This window comes from Silene latifolia, chromosome 11, assembly GCF_048544455.1.
Source record: "Silene latifolia isolate original U9 population chromosome 11, ASM4854445v1, whole genome shotgun sequence".
NCBI lineage: Eukaryota > Viridiplantae > Streptophyta > Magnoliopsida > Caryophyllales > Caryophyllaceae > Silene > Silene latifolia.
In genome coordinates, this window is record NC_133536.1 from 196,460,690 (window position 1) to 196,477,676 (window position 16,987).

At 38.0% G+C, this 16,987-nt stretch overlaps 2 protein-coding genes across 2 annotated transcripts; both read left to right on the top strand.

The window, feature by feature from the left end:
* The first annotated feature begins 842 nt into the window (after positions 1-842).
* Positions 843-1,891, top strand: LOC141614585 (uncharacterized). The gene is made up of 2 exons (XM_074433332.1): positions 843-1,025; positions 1,121-1,891. Exons 1-2 carry the CDS (start codon positions 843-845, stop codon positions 1,889-1,891), a joined length of 954 nt encoding a protein of 317 aa, XP_074289433.1.
* A 2,231-nt stretch (positions 1,892-4,122) lies between these two features.
* On the top strand, positions 4,123-4,608 carry LOC141614586 (uncharacterized). Its single transcript, XM_074433333.1, has 2 exons — positions 4,123-4,308; positions 4,375-4,608. Exons 1-2 carry the CDS (start codon positions 4,123-4,125, stop codon positions 4,606-4,608), a joined length of 420 nt encoding a protein of 139 aa, XP_074289434.1.
* Positions 4,609-16,987: the final 12,379 nt, after the last annotated feature.

A 16,987-nucleotide genomic window follows, 5' to 3' on the forward strand; every position in this document is an offset into this window, starting at 1 on the left:
CAGCTAATTCCTAAAATTTTCTTATAGTCATGCCTCCACGAAGGAACACGGCTGTAAACATCACCCAGGCAGAGTTAGATCAACTACTGGCTGAGAATGAGGCCCTAAAGGCCAAAAGAATTGACCCTACTAAGATGAGTACAATAGTGGCGAGCCATAACCCTACCATTTTCACTGGAGAGGGGGAACCTCACTTGCTGGGAGATTGGTGTCGGGAGTTCACCAACCTATTCGAGCTGATAGCTTGTCCTCAAGAGCTGCAAGTAGACCAGCCGCCCACTACCTCGGGGCCACACTGGGAATGGTGGACTAGGAACAAGGCGGAGATCCGACATATTGCTAGGGATATTGAGGAAGGATACGTGTCTTGGTTGGAATTTCAAGCGATACTGACGGACCAGTTCATGCCAGAGTTCAGGAAAGCTAAGCTAAAGGAGGAATTCGATACGTTTAAGATGACAGAGGACATGACGGTGGACACATACCATAGGAAGTTCCGACTGTTGGCTTCATATATCGATGAATTTGCTAAGGACGAGACCATGCTGGCTTTGAGGTTTGAGAGGGGACTGACGGTGGATATAAAGAAGAGGCTCACGGCAGCTCCACCTACCACCGTTCAGGACATATACCTGAGGGCTGGTGCTGCTGAGAGGCTCTCCGAGCAGATCAAGGAGGATAAGAAAGGAAAAGCTGAGAAGAGGAAGCCGAAAACTGTCAGTGATAATACCGGGGCCAAGAAGTCAATTCGAGCAAGTTCGGTGGATACTCCACCAATAGTGCTCCTGGGGGGATGAGGAATCAAAGCGGAGGCAGTTACAGAGGTGCTAGTATTGGAGGTAATGCGCCCATGGTCACTTGTTTTGGCTGTGGGAAGTTGGGGCACAAGAGATGGGAGTGCCGAAGTTCTGGAGGAAACCAATCTGGGGGTTTCCAGACACCTACATCTGGGTTCGGTGGATCTCGAACAGCGGGATCGGGGGTACAACAACTACCGTACTCCTAACATCAAGGCTATGGAGGAGGTGCCCGATCTGGGCAAGTAACGATTATCAAGGAAGCTACAACAACTATCGAATCGAGCAAGTCGAACCAGCCCAGTGGGGGTGGCAATTTTCAGAGGAACCAGAATGAGGGGAACAAGCAACCTGGTACGGCTTCATCGAGTCAGTCTGGAGCTAAGTCCAGTGGCAAGCTCTTTGCCATGGGAAAGGAAGCAGCTAAGGAGGATGCTCACGTAGTGACTGGTACTTTTCTTGTCAACTCTAAACCCACCTTCGTGTTATTCGATTCGGGTGCCACACATTCATTCATATCTAGGGAGCATGTTAGAGCCTTGAACCTTACTGCATATGATAGAGTGGTCGATTCTGTTATAGTACCCTCGGGAGAGTATGTGTCTTGTGATAGAATCTATACTAGTGTACCTATTCAGATTGGGGAGGTTGTCTTTCACTGTGATCTTATGGAGTTTCCATTGGGTGGTTTCGAGGTGATTCTAGAGATGGATTGGTTGGGGAAGTACAAAGCTTTCATTGACTATTACCAAAAGAAAATATCATTGAGAGGACCTAAGGGAGTCAGAGTAACCTACAAGGGATACAGGGTCAAACCCAAAGTCAAATTTATTTCAGTAAACACCCTCAAATCGAGTCTAAGGAAGGGAGACCAGTTGATCTTGTGTCAGATGTGGGATAGAGAGTCTGAGACCCCTAGGATTGCTGACATACCTGTGGTGAGAGACTTTGAGGGGGTATTTCCGGAAGAGATTCCTGGGCTACCACCTAAGCGCGACGTTGACTTTTCCATTGATCTAAAGCCGGGAGCTGGACCTATTTCTAAACCACCATACCGTATGGGACCGAAAGAGATTGAAGAAGCAATTGGATGAATTGGCTGAGAAGGGTTATATTCGACCCAGTGTTTCACCTTGGGGTGCACCTGTCCTATTTGTCAAGAAAAAGGATGGAAGTTTGAGGCTGTGTGTGGATTACCGAGAGTTGAATAATGTGACTATCAAGAACCGTTATCCTTTGCCCATGATCGATGATTTGTTTGACCAATTGAGTGGGGCTGGAGTGTTCTCGAAGATTGATCTGAGGTCGGGTTATCATCAACTGAGGATAAAGAACGAGGATATTCCTAAGACTGCATTCAGAACTAGATATGGACACTACGAGTCCGTGGTCATGCCCTTCGGATTGACCAATGCGCCAACTGTGTTTATGGACCTAATGAATCGGGTGTTCAGTCCTTATCTGGACAAGTTCGTGGTTGTATTCATCGATGATATATTGGTTTACTCCAAGAATGAGGAAGAGCACGAGGAGCATCTGAGGATAGTGTTGAGAACTTTGGCAGAGAATCAGTTGTATGCCAAATTGAGTAAGTGCGAGTTCTGGTTGAAGAAAGTTGCCTTTCTGGGGCATGTGATTTCCAAAGAGGGGGTGTCAGTGGATCCTAGCAAGATCGAGGCGGTGACTAGATGGCAGAGTCCAAATAATGTGGGCGAAATTCGAAGCATCTTGGGACTAGCTGGATACTACAGGAGGTTTGTCAAAGACTTTTCGAAGATAGCAAAACCATTGACATCCCTAATGAGGAAAGAGAGCAGGTTTGTTTGGGATGAGAGTTGTGAGAAGGCTTTCTTGACACTTAAAGAGCGCCTAACCACACTCCCTATCCTTGCTTTGCCGATGGGAATGATAACTTCAAGTGTATACGATGCTTCCAAGAAAGGGTTAGGGTGTGTGTTGATGCGAGACGGGAAGGTAATCGCGTACGCTTCTCGACAGTTGAAGACCTATGAGGAGAATTACCCTACCCATGATCTAGAGTTGGGAGCTGTGGTGTTTGCTCTTAAGTTGTGGCGACATTATCTCTATGGAGCGACTTTCAAGGTATTTTCTGATCACAAGAGCCTGAAGTATATCTATTCTCATAAGGAGCTGAACATGAGACAGAGGAGATGGATCTAGTTGATTGGCGACTATGACATGGACTTACTCTATCATGAAGGGAAAGCGAATGTCGTAGCCGATGCTTTGAGTCGGAAGTCTATCCACGCCCTGATCAGTGCCAGATCCCGGGTGAGGATGCTGGGTGAGCTAAGGAAGATGGGGATTTACATGATCCGACGAGGTGAGACCATTGGAGATATGACAGTTGAGCCGGAGTTGTACGAGGAGATTCGAGAGCTACAGAAAGAGGATGCTAGAATTCAAAAATGGCGCAATGCGGTAGAGCAGGCAGGTGCGAACCTTACTCTAAATTCAAAGTATTCATTCGGAGGGAGCTTGAGGTTTGGACAGAGGTGGTGTGTGCCCTAACGAGGAACCGAAGAAGAAAATTCTTACTGAGGCACATGCTACTCCTGATTCTGTACATCCTGGAGGAGATAAGTTATACAAGGATCTCAAGAAGACGTTCTGGTGGCCTAATATGAAGAAGGAAGTCGCCGAGTTCGTGTCTCGATGTTTGACATGCCAGAGGGTGAAGGGTGAACACAAGAGACTGCAGGGGAAAGTTCAGCCGCTAGATGTGCCAGAGTGGAAGTGGCAGAGTATATCCATGGACTTCATCGTCGGGTTGCCTCGGACTCAAAGAGGTAACAACATGATTTGGGTGATCGTCGACAAAGTTTGACCAAGTCGCTCACTTTATTCCCATGAAAGATACTTGGAGTAAGGCCGAGTTGGCTAAGGCTTATGTTCGATGCGTGGTAAAGTTGCATGGTGTGCCTAAAGATATCGTCTCCGACGGAGATTCCAGGTTTCTATCCAAGTTCGCAGAATTGCGGTCATTGATGGGTACTCAATCAATATGAGCACCGCTTTTCATCCTGCTACTGACGGTCAGACAGAGAGGACTATTCAGACCCCCGAGGATATGTTGAGAGCTTGTGTTCTAGAGTTTGGCGGATCTTGGGAGGACAGACTGGGATTGATCGAGTTTTCTTACAACAACAGTTATCACGCTAGCATTGGGATGGCACCATTCGAGGCACTCTATGGTAGGAAATGCAGGAGTCCTGTGTGTTGGGATGATCGATCCCCGACGCTTGTCGTTTTGGGGCCGAGATGATTCGGAGATGGTTGAACAGTGCAGATTATTATGCAAAAGATGAGAGCTTCCCAGGACAGACAGAAGAGCTATGCTGACACTAGGAGAAGTGACATTTCTTTCGAGGTGGGAGAGAAGGTACTACTCAAAGTGTCGCCGATGAAGGGAGTTATGAGGTTCGGGAAGCGAGGAAAGCTGAGTCAGAAATTCATCGAACCTTATGAGATTTTGGACAGAGATGGAGAGGTGGCATACCGTTTAGCTTTGCCACCAGCGTTAGCCAGAGTTCACAATGTCTTTCATGTTTCCCAGTTGTGGTGGTACTTGAGCGATCCATCACATGTGTTGAGTCCTGAGGTGATCGAGGTGGATGAGCAGTTGTCCTATCTGGAGACACCTAAGGAGATTTTGGACAGGAAAGTGAGGAAGACCAGGAATGGAGAGACAGCTTTGGTGAAAGTCTTGTGGACTAACCACAATGTTGAGGAAGCTACATGGCAGACTGAGGCTTCCATGAGGGAAAGCTATCCACACCTGTTTGCATGAGGTAAGTTCCGGGACGTAACTTTCTTTTTAGGAGGGTAGAATGTAACATTTTGTTTTATGGGCCTAAGTCCATGAGTTCTTTATACTAGAAAATCTGTTTTGGTACCCACATCGATGCGTGGGGGTTTGCTAGATGAGCGAACTTCGGGACGAAGTTCATTTTAAGGAGGGAAGACTGCAATACTCCGTATTTTATATTACTATTTAAGTCGGGTTAATTGTTTAGTCGATAATTACGTTAAGTTATTTTACTTGACTCGCGTTGTATCGTAAGATCGAGTTGTTTCGTAAGTTAATTGAGACGGGTTTATATGGAATTCGAGATGTGAGCTAACCCATTTACCCTCGACCCATTTGAGTTTACCCAATAACATGTTTAACCCAATTAACCCAACACCCAACATCATGTTTTTAACCTAATTTTACCCTAGCACTACAAAACCCTACTCCCTCACCCGCCTCCCTCATTTCATCGGCATCAATCTCAACCTTCACGCAAATCGAGAGAGAGAGTGAGTGTGGGTGTTGACGGCGCAGTAAGGAAGGCTTTAGGGTGGTTGTCGACGTCCGTAGGCGACCCTGGTGGCTGTTGTGGTGGCAGAAAAGGTATGAGTGCAACCCTTCCCTTCTGTTTTCGCTTTTCTGTCGGGTTTTGATTGTTGTGGCGTGTCTTAGGGAGGCGGTACTGGTGGTTGTTGACGGGGTATCTGAGTTGTGTGGTACGTGTCGGGTGTTGTGGTGGTTGTTAGGGAGGTTTTAGGCGGTCGTAGTGGCAGGGAGAGGTGGCATCGACATAGGGTCGCAACGGGTTAAAATACGGGTTTTCAGGCGGGTTTAGACGGTTAGGATTGGGGTGGCGCCACCGTGGACTCGGGGGAGGTCGAAACAGCGGCGCCACGGCGTCTGGGTATGTTGTCTGACGGCGAGCAGGGCTGTGGTGGTTTGGCAGGGGATAGGTGATGGCTGCGGTGGTTGTAAGTCGAGAACAGGGGCGGTTGGTGAGGCACGGTGGTGAACCAGGCCAAACGACGGCCCTGGTTTGACTCGCTGGCAACAGTCGACCCTGTTGGGGGCGGTCGTTGGTGGCTGGGTCAAACTGGGGGTTTGGGCTGGTGGCTGACACGGGCTAGAGGCGGCGCGTGGGAGCGTGGGAGTGCGTGTGAAGGGACGGTGGTGATGACGGGTTGTTTTAGTTTTGAAACGGTTTTGTCGTAGATTTAATCATTATAATTCGTTAATTTGTCGTATTCTTAGTTAGTTAATTTAATTCCCGAGTTATTTAAAATATTTAGAGACGGGTTTTGAGTCGGGTTTGTTAAAATGGAAAAGCTGCTAGATCGGGAAAGTTTCCATTTAAGGAAACTTTCCATTTTAGGAAGTTTCTATTTTTTTAGTAACTTTCTATTTTGGGAACGGGAATAGTTTAAGTAATTGTTTATCATTTATTTATCTTTCAGAGAGCGAATTTGTTGTGGAATATTACTGAGCACCCGACTATTTGACTACAGTACTGAGGTAGGGGAATACACTGATTGAGTTCTTACGATTATAAAGAGTTGGCATGTTCGGTGATTATATGACATATCTGATTATCTTATTTATCTTGTTGAGCATTATTGTTTCATACGTTTCATACATTGCATTTGCATCGGAGTTGGAGTTGGAGGAGATGAGATTATTGCGATTAAGGCCCAGGCGGGTTCTGTAGGACTTGCCCTGGTGTCCTCAGCTACGAGCTGGTATATCGACGACGGTCGATTGATATAGTCTGCCGGGGATCGGTATGGTTGGGCGTTCCGGGGATGTGTGTGATGGAGTTGAGAATGGAGGATTATAGCATTGCATTCTTTATTTATATCGTATTACCTACTCAACCTCGCGGTTGACCCTGTGTATTCATGTACGCCTGTGATGATCCATTTACTGGGGAGCAGATTGACAGGTTGTTGTGACATTTGGAGTTGGCAGGGGAGAGAGCATGGATCACCTGACTTAGAGCTAGCCCACTTTTATTTCCGTTTAGTTATCAGACTTTATTTCCAGTTTTGAGACATGTTTCATTTCAGTTGTAAACATTTATAAACTTTTAATTTAAAGTACTGTTTATCTTTCCCTTTGTTATCTACTGCCTCGGGTTTCCGAGATGGTAACACCCTTCTTTATCTGAGGAGTCCTAGTCCAGGCCCTTAAATAAATGGGGGTGTTACACGGAAGCAAAAGAAAATTAAGAATGGATCGAAGTTTGGTCGATTGATACCATATGAAGACCTAATTCTCCATTTATGGAGATACAAGTATAACAGAATCTATGTATGATCAGAGAGGAGTATAGAAGAAGAATGAATGTAATTATATTTCTGTTAATTGTAAACAATACAATGTGCTCTTTTTGATGCGGTCATCGAAGATTTTGATTAGTTGCCTAGCTCGAATATTGGAGGTGACGGTTACTTGGGTTCGATGGTTCGGTTCGTATGCATGGTTATGATGAATTAAGTGTTGGTCCAACACTTTGTTTTGGCAAGCTTTGCGTATTTAAATAAAAGAGTGTATTGTTGAATGCTCCCACTTAGTTATTTTCTTATTTATTTTGGAGTAGTGGATGGTTGTATTTAGTGGTCTAGATTAATAATTAATTAATTGTCTTAATTAGCTAGTTAATTCTAAAATTGTTTGAGACTCTTCATGTGTCTCGTTTGGGGCTATTTAAGCCATGCTTTGTCAATAAGATGGGCATCCAAGTTTGAAGTTTAAAAAAGAACCAGAAAATTTGTCTTTCACAAATTCAATTTTTGCTTGCGTAGCAATTATTGTTTTCTCGCTATTATTCGATGCGTATTGAATATTAGCTCGAACGTTCTCAATAGGTCTTGAGTCCGTTCATTATTGGCGAATTATAGGTCTAATTCATCAAATATCCGGCACCCAAATACACGGTTACCAATTCCGTCTTCAACCGTGTTCATTTGTTCGCTTCCGCATTAAATTCGTATCATAAGTGGTTTCAGAGCTTCGGCTCTTGATTTCCCTATATATCGAGACGATCCTAGGTTCTCGGTTTTATACATAAAAAAAAACTCACAAAAACAGAATCATGGCAGAGTACGATGATGATACGCATCTCGAAAATCTTCGAGAGTTGCTTCGAAATCGACCAACAGGCAGTCGCTCCGGTCCTAGGTCTAAGCAGGACGAGTTTAAAGTCTTTGAACTTCCCGAATTCACAGGGGGTACTGACCCGGAGAACTATTTGGATTGGGAACGGAAGATTGAACGCTTGTTCGACTTCAAAGACATCAACGATGAAAAGAGATGTCGGTATGCGATCTTGCGCTTGAGCAAAGAAGCATCGTTATCACGAGGGGATGAAAACTAAACGAGCACGGGTGGGTAAAGACAAGATTGTTTTTTGGGAGTCGTTAAAACGCAAGCTTCGTAAACGGTATGTCCCCACGACCCATAAAATTGCTACTTATCGTGGAATTACCGAATTTAGACAAGGGAAATTGAGCGTAGGAGAGTATATTGACGAATTCGAAAATTTAACATTTATGGGGGAAATGGAGGAAATAGAAGAACAAAAAATGGCTAGGTTTTTTCGAGGGTTAAATTTTAACATTGCTAGCGTCGTAGAATTGTATCCGTATTCGGATTTTGATACGTTGTGTGGGCTTTGTTTGAAACTCGAGTCCCAAGGTAAAACAAAATATGGGGGAGGTTCTAGGTCGGATTCTAAGCCCAAGTCAGAACCCAAGTCATCCTTAAAATTTAATTCACCCAGTAGCAGTTTCAACCCTCCTATAAACCCGACTTCAGGGAGTTTGTCTTCTACCCTTAAATCGTCTATCACAACTAAAGAAACAAGTCTGTCCAAAGTGAGATGCTTTAAGTGTCAAGGTTTCGGTCACTATCAAAACGCTTGTCCAAATAAACGGGTGGTAACCTTACGGGAAGCTGTTGCTTGCCAGAATGAGTTGTTGGACGAAGAGGACGAGACTTTGGGTGGTGTGTTTAACCTCAATGAGGCCGAAGAAGAAGAAGAGCAGGCCGAATTATTTATTGAACCGGTTTATGATACTTTGGTTATTCGGTCTTTACAAACTAATTCAGTTCCAGACGATTTGGAACAACGGGATCAATTGTTTCATACCAAATGCCAAATTGGAGACAAATGGTGTAATGTAATAATCGATGGTGGTAGTTGCACTAATGTGGCTTCAAGCGAGATGGTTTTTGAACTCGGGTTGACCCCCACGGCTCATCCAAAGCCGTATTCATTGCTTGGCTCGATGACGGTAATAAATTGAAGGTGTCGAAACAGGTACTTGTCAGCTTGGCAATGGGATCATATCGAGACGAGGTTTTATGCGACGTAATCCCTATGGACGCCTGTCACATTTTATTGGGACGTCCTTGGCAATATGATCGAAATGTGATGCATAGAGGGTGAAGAAATGAGTACGAGCTTAATTATGATGGGAAGAAAATTGTGTTGCAGCCTATGGAGTCAAAGGCGGCTCAAGCTATGCATTCTGGTCGAGGAAAGAGTTCGAGATTATCCATGTTCGCTATTTCATACAAGAATGAATCCGTTATGTTTAAGGAGGGCAGCGATGTTGCTTCAAATTTCAAGGTACTTCCTTTCTTTTATTGCGCAGATGAAGAGAAGTTTGCATTCAACGTCAATTCTTTTATCGATTTCAGTAAGCCTCCAATATTCGACAAACATGAGAATGATGTAGAGTGCGATGCAAGTGCCAGGACACCGTGTCGTTCATTGGTTTTGGCTCCTGATTTCGAATTCAATGGTCGTTCCGACAAGGGTTCCACTGGTCGTCTAACGGTGCACGTTTAGACCGCAAGGGATGCCTTTATGCAAGAGCAATGCAGTTCTTTCGGTTCTGATCATGGTCGCAAAAAAATTACTAAGCCAATTCCAAATATATTAGGTGCTAATGAGTTTCGGGTTTACCAAGATCGTTGTTTGGTTGATTTCCAAATAAAAAAGAATGCTGCAATTGACGAGGAGTTGTATTATCCATTTGAATATGGCAACGAGTTCATTACAATTTTTAAATCGAGAAGGCATGTAGCTGGTCCTATGGGGTTACGAAAGCAAGCCAACTGTCCTTTACTCGAGTTCGAAACGGAGCATTGCGCTGCAACTAAGGAACAATCAGTGTGTTCGATGTACTTGTTCCATGATGCGATTCGTGATGTTGTGTCTAAGGTTGTGCACAGAGGGAGGAGGGGTGGAAAGCACAAGTTGTTTTGGCACAAGTGGTTTTCGAAGAACAGAGTGTTGCAACTTGGAATTGAAGGTGGTTTGAGCTCAAGTTTGTTCTTGGTTTGCATCATTCTTTTTATTTCTATGCTTATGGTATTGGTCTTTGATTTCAGTGGTTTGACGTTGCGGGAATTGTGGTCAATTCCTTTCAAAGGAGAAGGAGATGATGCGGTCATCGAAGATGTTGATTAGTTGCCTAGCTCGAATATTGGATGTGACGGTTACTTGGGTTCGATGGTTCGGTTCGTATGCATGGTTACGATGAATTAAGTGTTGGTCCAACACTTTGTTTTGGCAAGCTTTGCGTATTTAAATAAAAGGGTGTATTGTTGAATGCCCCCACTTAGTTATTGTCTTATTTATTTTGGAGTAGTGGATGGTTGTATTTAGTGGTCTAGATTAATAATTAATTAATTGTCTTAATTAGCTAGTTAATTCTAAAATTGTTTGAGACTCTTCATGTGTCTCTTTAGGGGCTATTTAAGCCATGCTTTGTCAATAAGATAGGCATCCAAGTTTGAAGTTTAAAAAAGAACCAGAAAGTTTGTCTTTCACAAATTCAATTCTTGCTTGCGTAGCAATTGTTGTTTTCTCGCTATTATTCGACGCATATTAAATATTAGCTCGAACGTTCTCAATAGGTCTTGAGTCCGTTCATTATTGGCGAATTATAGGTCTAATTCGTCAAATATCCGGCACCCAAATACACAGTTACCAATTCCGTCTTCAACCGTGTTCATTTGTTCGCTTCCGCATTAAATTCGTATCATACAAATCCCTTCACATTGTTCATATGCAAATCAGGGGCGGAGACAAGATTGAAAAATATGTAGGGCTAAATTTCAAAGCTAAAATATTGAAAATTTATATAACGTTTAAGATTGTGATGGAGTCGGTATTAGTACTTCAGAAGGCAAAAATGTATAAGGAATATAATATTACTATTATAATATAATTCACAATATGGTAATATTGTGATTGTGTAAGATTATATTCCTCCTAATTTTCTATATAGTGTTAAATATATCTTTATGATATATTGTAGTTAGATTGAGTTTCCAATTATTACCGTCTTGTAATTGATTTATAAGCATCCATTATTTATCAATAATATTAAAGCTATTCAATACAATTCATATATTCTCTACATGGTATCAGAAGGGTAAGATCCAAGGGACCTTTACACACACAAACCCTACCACAAAAACCACCGTCAATGTATTTCCGCTGTCGGCCGGAGGTGGTTGCCATCTCTTCCATCTCCGGCGGGCTTAATAATTAGCCTTCACCTAATTTTTTTTCTTCGTCCCGGTAGAAAGTTTCGACCCCAGATTTGCGGTTACTATTAAACCGAATTTTTCAGTCCTACTCTTCTCACCTTTCTTAATCAAATCTCACAATTAAACTTCTCTCACTTCTCGTTGTTCTCTTATTAACAGCAAGCTCCCTTAAACCTTGTCCAAGCCTCTGTCTTTTGTCTTTGGCCGTCTTCCCAAATATTCTAAAATCTTTGCATATAGCAGGACATTATCTATAATCTACCCTTGCTTTGCCTTACGTTTTAGGCACAAATTTGCAATTCCTTGCAATTTGCTTATTTACTTGTTCTCACCGCAATTTTGCTAGTTGCTTGGCTTTTACCTTAATGTCCAAGAAACTTAATTCTCCTAGTCTCTTGATCCCTAATTCGCTATTGGGGTTTTATCCCTATTTTGTATCTCATCTATTATGCGTTTATCGTAACTCGTTTATAAAATTACCCCGTCTTCATATCTCACCGTTATTCAGCGACCACAAATATACAGTTCCTCTCAACAAGATGTCTCTGTTACATCATCTCAAAATTTTCTTTCCCAATTTCTTACGTCTCCAAATTGACCCTCTATCTCATGATCAACTTTAAAATCTCTGACAATTTCATCATTTATCCCCCTCAAATAATTTCCTATCTCACAATTAAAAGCTTTTTACTTCTCATTGTTCTCTTGTTGATGATAAACTCCCTCAAAACTTTGCCCCTCTCCTAAACTCTTGGCAAACAGCTACGTACACCTCTTTTTTTTTCTTGATTAATGTTCTCTTTCAAGTGACTCAAGGTTGTCAACCAGCTTGACCCATCGCTCATCGCTGCAAACTTGCACGTCTTTGAAACTGATTTCTCTTGTTCTCTTAATTCCTCTTACGGTTGTCCCTACTCCCTACTACAGAGTATCTCCCCAAGTCAAAAGTTCCTCAACAAAAATGCCTCCTTTGTACCTTCCTCTCATGCCATCTTTCTTGCCTTTACTCAAATTCTCTCACACAAATGTTTCTCCTCTTCCTTTGGACGATATGATAACTATAAAATTCGGCTCCACCAAAAACCGTACAAATTTACAGTGCAAATTTATTTCCCAAGATCTCAAGCCCACATCATACTGGTCCCATGCTCCTCGACTTTCTCAATCTCTTTCCTCCCTTATTCACTATTGGCAGAATTAAGGCTCCTATCACCTACCACTCGTCTGTCTTGCGACTCCGCATGGGTTAACATTGCCCTCACGTCTTCTCCTTCTCAAGATTCTCATGGATCAACATTGTGGTCCCGTCTTATTCTTCTCAAAATTGTCCTTCCCCTCCGGTCGTCCATCTTGCGAGGGCGTATAAGGAATATAATATTACTATCTATACAATATAATTAAAAGACTAATGTGACATGACAAATTAAATGTGACATGGCAATTGTGACAAGGCAAAATTAAATATGACATGGCAATATCATGATCCACATATTATCAATCTATACAATATATTTTAAAAGACTACATAAAATATTAAATTTTATTTCATGAGTCATTTTTACAATTAATTTGTATTTCTATACAATATAATTAAAAGGCTAATGTGACATGACAAATTAAATGTGACATGGCAATTGCGACAAGGCAAAATTAAATATGACATGACAAATTAAATATGACATGGCAATATCCTGATCCACATATTATCAATCTATACAATATATTTTAAAAGACTACATAAAACATTAAATTTTATTTCATGAGTCATTTTTACAATTAATTTGTATTTTGTATTTGATTATATAATATTTGCTTAGTGACAAATTACAATACAATATTGACGTCTTGACAGATAATTCTTACTAAAAAACACACATTGAATAATAATTGAGTTAGCGCCCTGCCAAAAAAAAAAGTAAAAGCCTATTTGGAGAGGTGTATATCAATTATAAATAATTTTCTATAATAAAAAAAATATCACATGAAACCGAATCTTTGACTATTTCTAATATAAAACTGTTTATTTTGAATGAGACTATTACAAGTAACTAAATTACCCTACAAAGTAATATTAACAAATTTTTGGGATCAACTTAAAAATAGTTTAAGTATTTGTGACTTAAAAATTGAGAAAATATTGCGGTCATGCAAAGAACGGTCTCACAAAAAAAATTATCTTTATGTAGAATTTAGAATATGATCAACACAAATATTTATTATAATATTTATGTCATAATAATGAAAAAAATGATGCTCAAAAGTCATGAACTTTGCTCCATATTTATGCCTATATTAAATTTGATAATAATGAAAATGGATGTTCAAAATTCATAAAAAAATATACTCAATTTTTTATATATTTTTGATGGATGACAAAATTTGTGAGACAAAAAAAATCTAAAACATTAAATACAAATAGCATAACAAACATTAAAATGTGACCTTTTTAATTTCTAGATAAATTTAAAAATTAAAAATCAAATAAAATTCATACTAAATTTTAAATTTCTATTTTATTGTTAGAATATTTTAAGTAACATAAATATCACATAATTCTAATTTTATGCCGTTTATAAAATAATAAAGAATTTGTAAATATTAAGGGAAAATAATAAAATACTTAACATTAAACATTGACCTTTTAATTTTTCAAACTATAATAGGTTAAACGACAAATAAAAATTTACATCACTCTAATTTTAAACTGTTTATATGTGCAATTTCCTCTTAAATCTTATTGCAATAAACTTGCTCAATTTCATTAATTGGATACATATATAAATCTATAAATATAATTTATTAAAAATAAGGCAAAATATCTACCATCTTTTAGTTTCGTAATATAACTCCCTAAACAATTCTCATGCAATGTGGATTTTTTTTTAAAATAAAAATAAAAAATTAAAGCAAACCTTTTACATTTTATTTCTCCTTACTCTCTATTTATGTCTATATTAAATTTACTAATAATGATAAATAATGCTCAAAAGTCATAAACCTTTGCTACATATTTATGTATATATTAAATTTGATAATAATAAAAAGAGATGCTAAAAAGACATGAATAAGAAAATAATAAAAAATTAAAGCAAACCTTTTACATTTTATTTCTCCTTACTCTCTATTTATGTCTATATTAAATTTACTAATAATGATAAATAATGCTCAAAAGTCATAAACCTTTGCTACATATTTATGTATATATTAAATTTGATAATAATAAAATTTAATATAGACATGAATAGAGAGTAAGGAGAAATAAAATGTAAAAGGTTTGCTTTAATTTATCTAGAAATGAAATTTATGTAGTCTTTTTTCTCCAAAGAAAATAATAATAAAAAGAGATGTCTATATTAAATTTCATTGGAGAAAAAAGACTACATGAATAAGAAAATACTAGAATTGCATAAATAAATACTCTCTCCATTCCACTCAGTACTATATTATAAACTAACTACAAGATTGACAGCACGAATTGAATATGAATGACTAATTATTTTTAGGTACATAATTTTTTTTTTAGGATTTCAGAAACTTTCAAAAGTATGTTTTATTTGGGTATGTATTGCTTTTTTATTCATCAGTTTTCCTTTGAATAATAGCTCTCATAGAATGAAATTGGAGTTGCGAGGAACTCAATCTTATTAAGAAGTTAGACAAAGAAATTCTATTGACATGGATAATGGCTAAATGTAAATTATTATCTAATATTTATGCATACATGTCATATTATCTATCTAAGTATATATACAAAACATATAATGAGATTGCAATGAAATTTGTAGTAGGCTACTATATATTTAACTCATTTTATCATTTATGCAAAACTTTAAAATTTAGAATTTTTGACAAATTGATATAGATGATATACTAAGACTAGCATTTATTAAACTTCATAATTATGTCACTATAAAAAATATAATTTATGAGAATTAAAATATTGAGAAGATAAAAAAACCTTATAATCATTTATTAAACTTCATAATTATGTTACTATAAAAAGTATGTTTTAAACTCCTTACATTGTGAGATTTATCTTTCTCAAAAAGAGAAAGAAAAAAAAAGAGAAAATAATTCAACATTATGCATTGATTTGTCCTTTCATCTTCACTTACTAACTTTATTTATCCTAAATGAGAAAAGGACGTTCAAACTTTCACATAGAAATTTTAGTACAAAATATATACTATCTAATTAAAACGCAACCTTAACCATTTTTTTTTTACATGGGTGCCATGAATTACTAAACTCATTGATGATTTGAAGGTGTTTTTTTGTTTTGTTAAAACCACATGTTATTAGTATATTAATCAAAACAACAACTAAAGTACAATATATAATCTATAAATAATATAAAACGGCAAGCTTATAGTATAATAACATACCATTCACTTTTTTGGAGAGTTCTAAACAAACCATGTCATCAACTATTATTTAGAAAAAGAAAAAAAAGATAAATTTCATAATTAAATTTTAAACTGAGTTAAACACCAATAGTATAATTATTGTTAAATTTTTCAATATCTATATCAAAGAAACCGCGTATAAACTATTTTGTAACAACACAATCATCAAATTTGGCTTTTCATTCTAAAAGTAAAGCTAAATAGTCGTTAAACATCAAAATAAATACTAGTTAAATTTTTGGATTTTATTATTATAAAAATTTGGCTGACAAAATCATCATTTGATTTTTTCAGCGTTTATAGTTCTCACGTATTCTTTCAAAGCAATGTTAACCATTAATCTATTATGAATTATAATTCGTGAATAAAAATATAGAAGTTTCTATTTTGAAAATTTTCTTTTAGTTTGAATTATTACATAAATCAACTGTTTTAAATGAAATAATAATAAAAGGTAGAAAAATGACTGACACGTATTAAATATAATAAAAAAAAAAAGAAAACAATAATAACAATAATCGTTGCAAAAACACTAACAAATGTAGCAATATCCGTGACAAAATACTAATAATCATGAGCAAAAGTTTAGTAAATTGTGGTCATATACATAACAATAAATATATGCGTATTGATTAATATTTTTTTTCCTTAGGAGTCTATTTTGTCTTTAAGGTCCAGTGCGATCGCAAATTCGTGTTTGCATGACACTATCGACAACATAGCTACTCCCGTGAATTTCAAGGGTAATAAAACTAGTTATAATATAATTCACAATATGGTAATATTGTGATTGTCTAAGATTATATTAGTCCTAATTTTCTATATTGTGTTAAATATATCTTTATGATATATTGTAGTTAGATTGAGTTTCCAATTATTACCGTTTTGTAATTGCTTTATAAGCATCCATCGTTTATCAATAATATTAAAGCTATTCAATACAATTCATATATTCTCTACAAAATGAACGTATTAAGTTTGTTGAGGAGCCTAAATTGTACAAATGTAGGATATTTTTGGTTTTTTACCTATGATAATCTTCTAAGATAGGGCACCACCGGGTGACGCCTAAATTGGGTGCCACCCTCTCACAATCATTTTTAATTGAAGGGGTCCCACTCACCCCATGTGAGAGGGTGGCGCCCTTTCATTTTCCTTCGGGCAATCAATTTAAATACGTTAAAAATATGGTGTAAAATAACTGAGCAATTAACGAATTTTCCAATTTAAATAAATATTGATAAATTATTAATCTTGGAAATTCAACCAAAGTTATAAGTATTCTTAGTTTAAAAATATTTAAGTTTCATTAAACTATTTAAACTATAGTTCAAAATTTATAGTAGATTGAAAAAACAAAATCAACACCACCGTTATTTATTAGTCATAGTGCTAGTAATTTGAGG

Coding starts and splice junctions, on each gene's coding strand:
- LOC141614585 (XM_074433332.1), top strand. CDS start 843: ATGCGCCCATGGTCACTTGTTTTGGCTGTGGGAAGTTGGGGCACAAGA. Junction 1,026..1,120: donor ACATCAAGGCTATGGAGGAG/GTGCCCGATCTG, acceptor GGCAATTTTCAG/AGGAACCAGAATGAGGGGAA.
- LOC141614586 (XM_074433333.1), top strand. CDS start 4,123: ATGAGAGCTTCCCAGGACAGACAGAAGAGCTATGCTGACACTAGGAGA. Junction 4,309..4,374: donor TTTTGGACAGAGATGGAGAG/GTGGCATACCGT, acceptor CATGTTTCCCAG/TTGTGGTGGTACTTGAGCGA.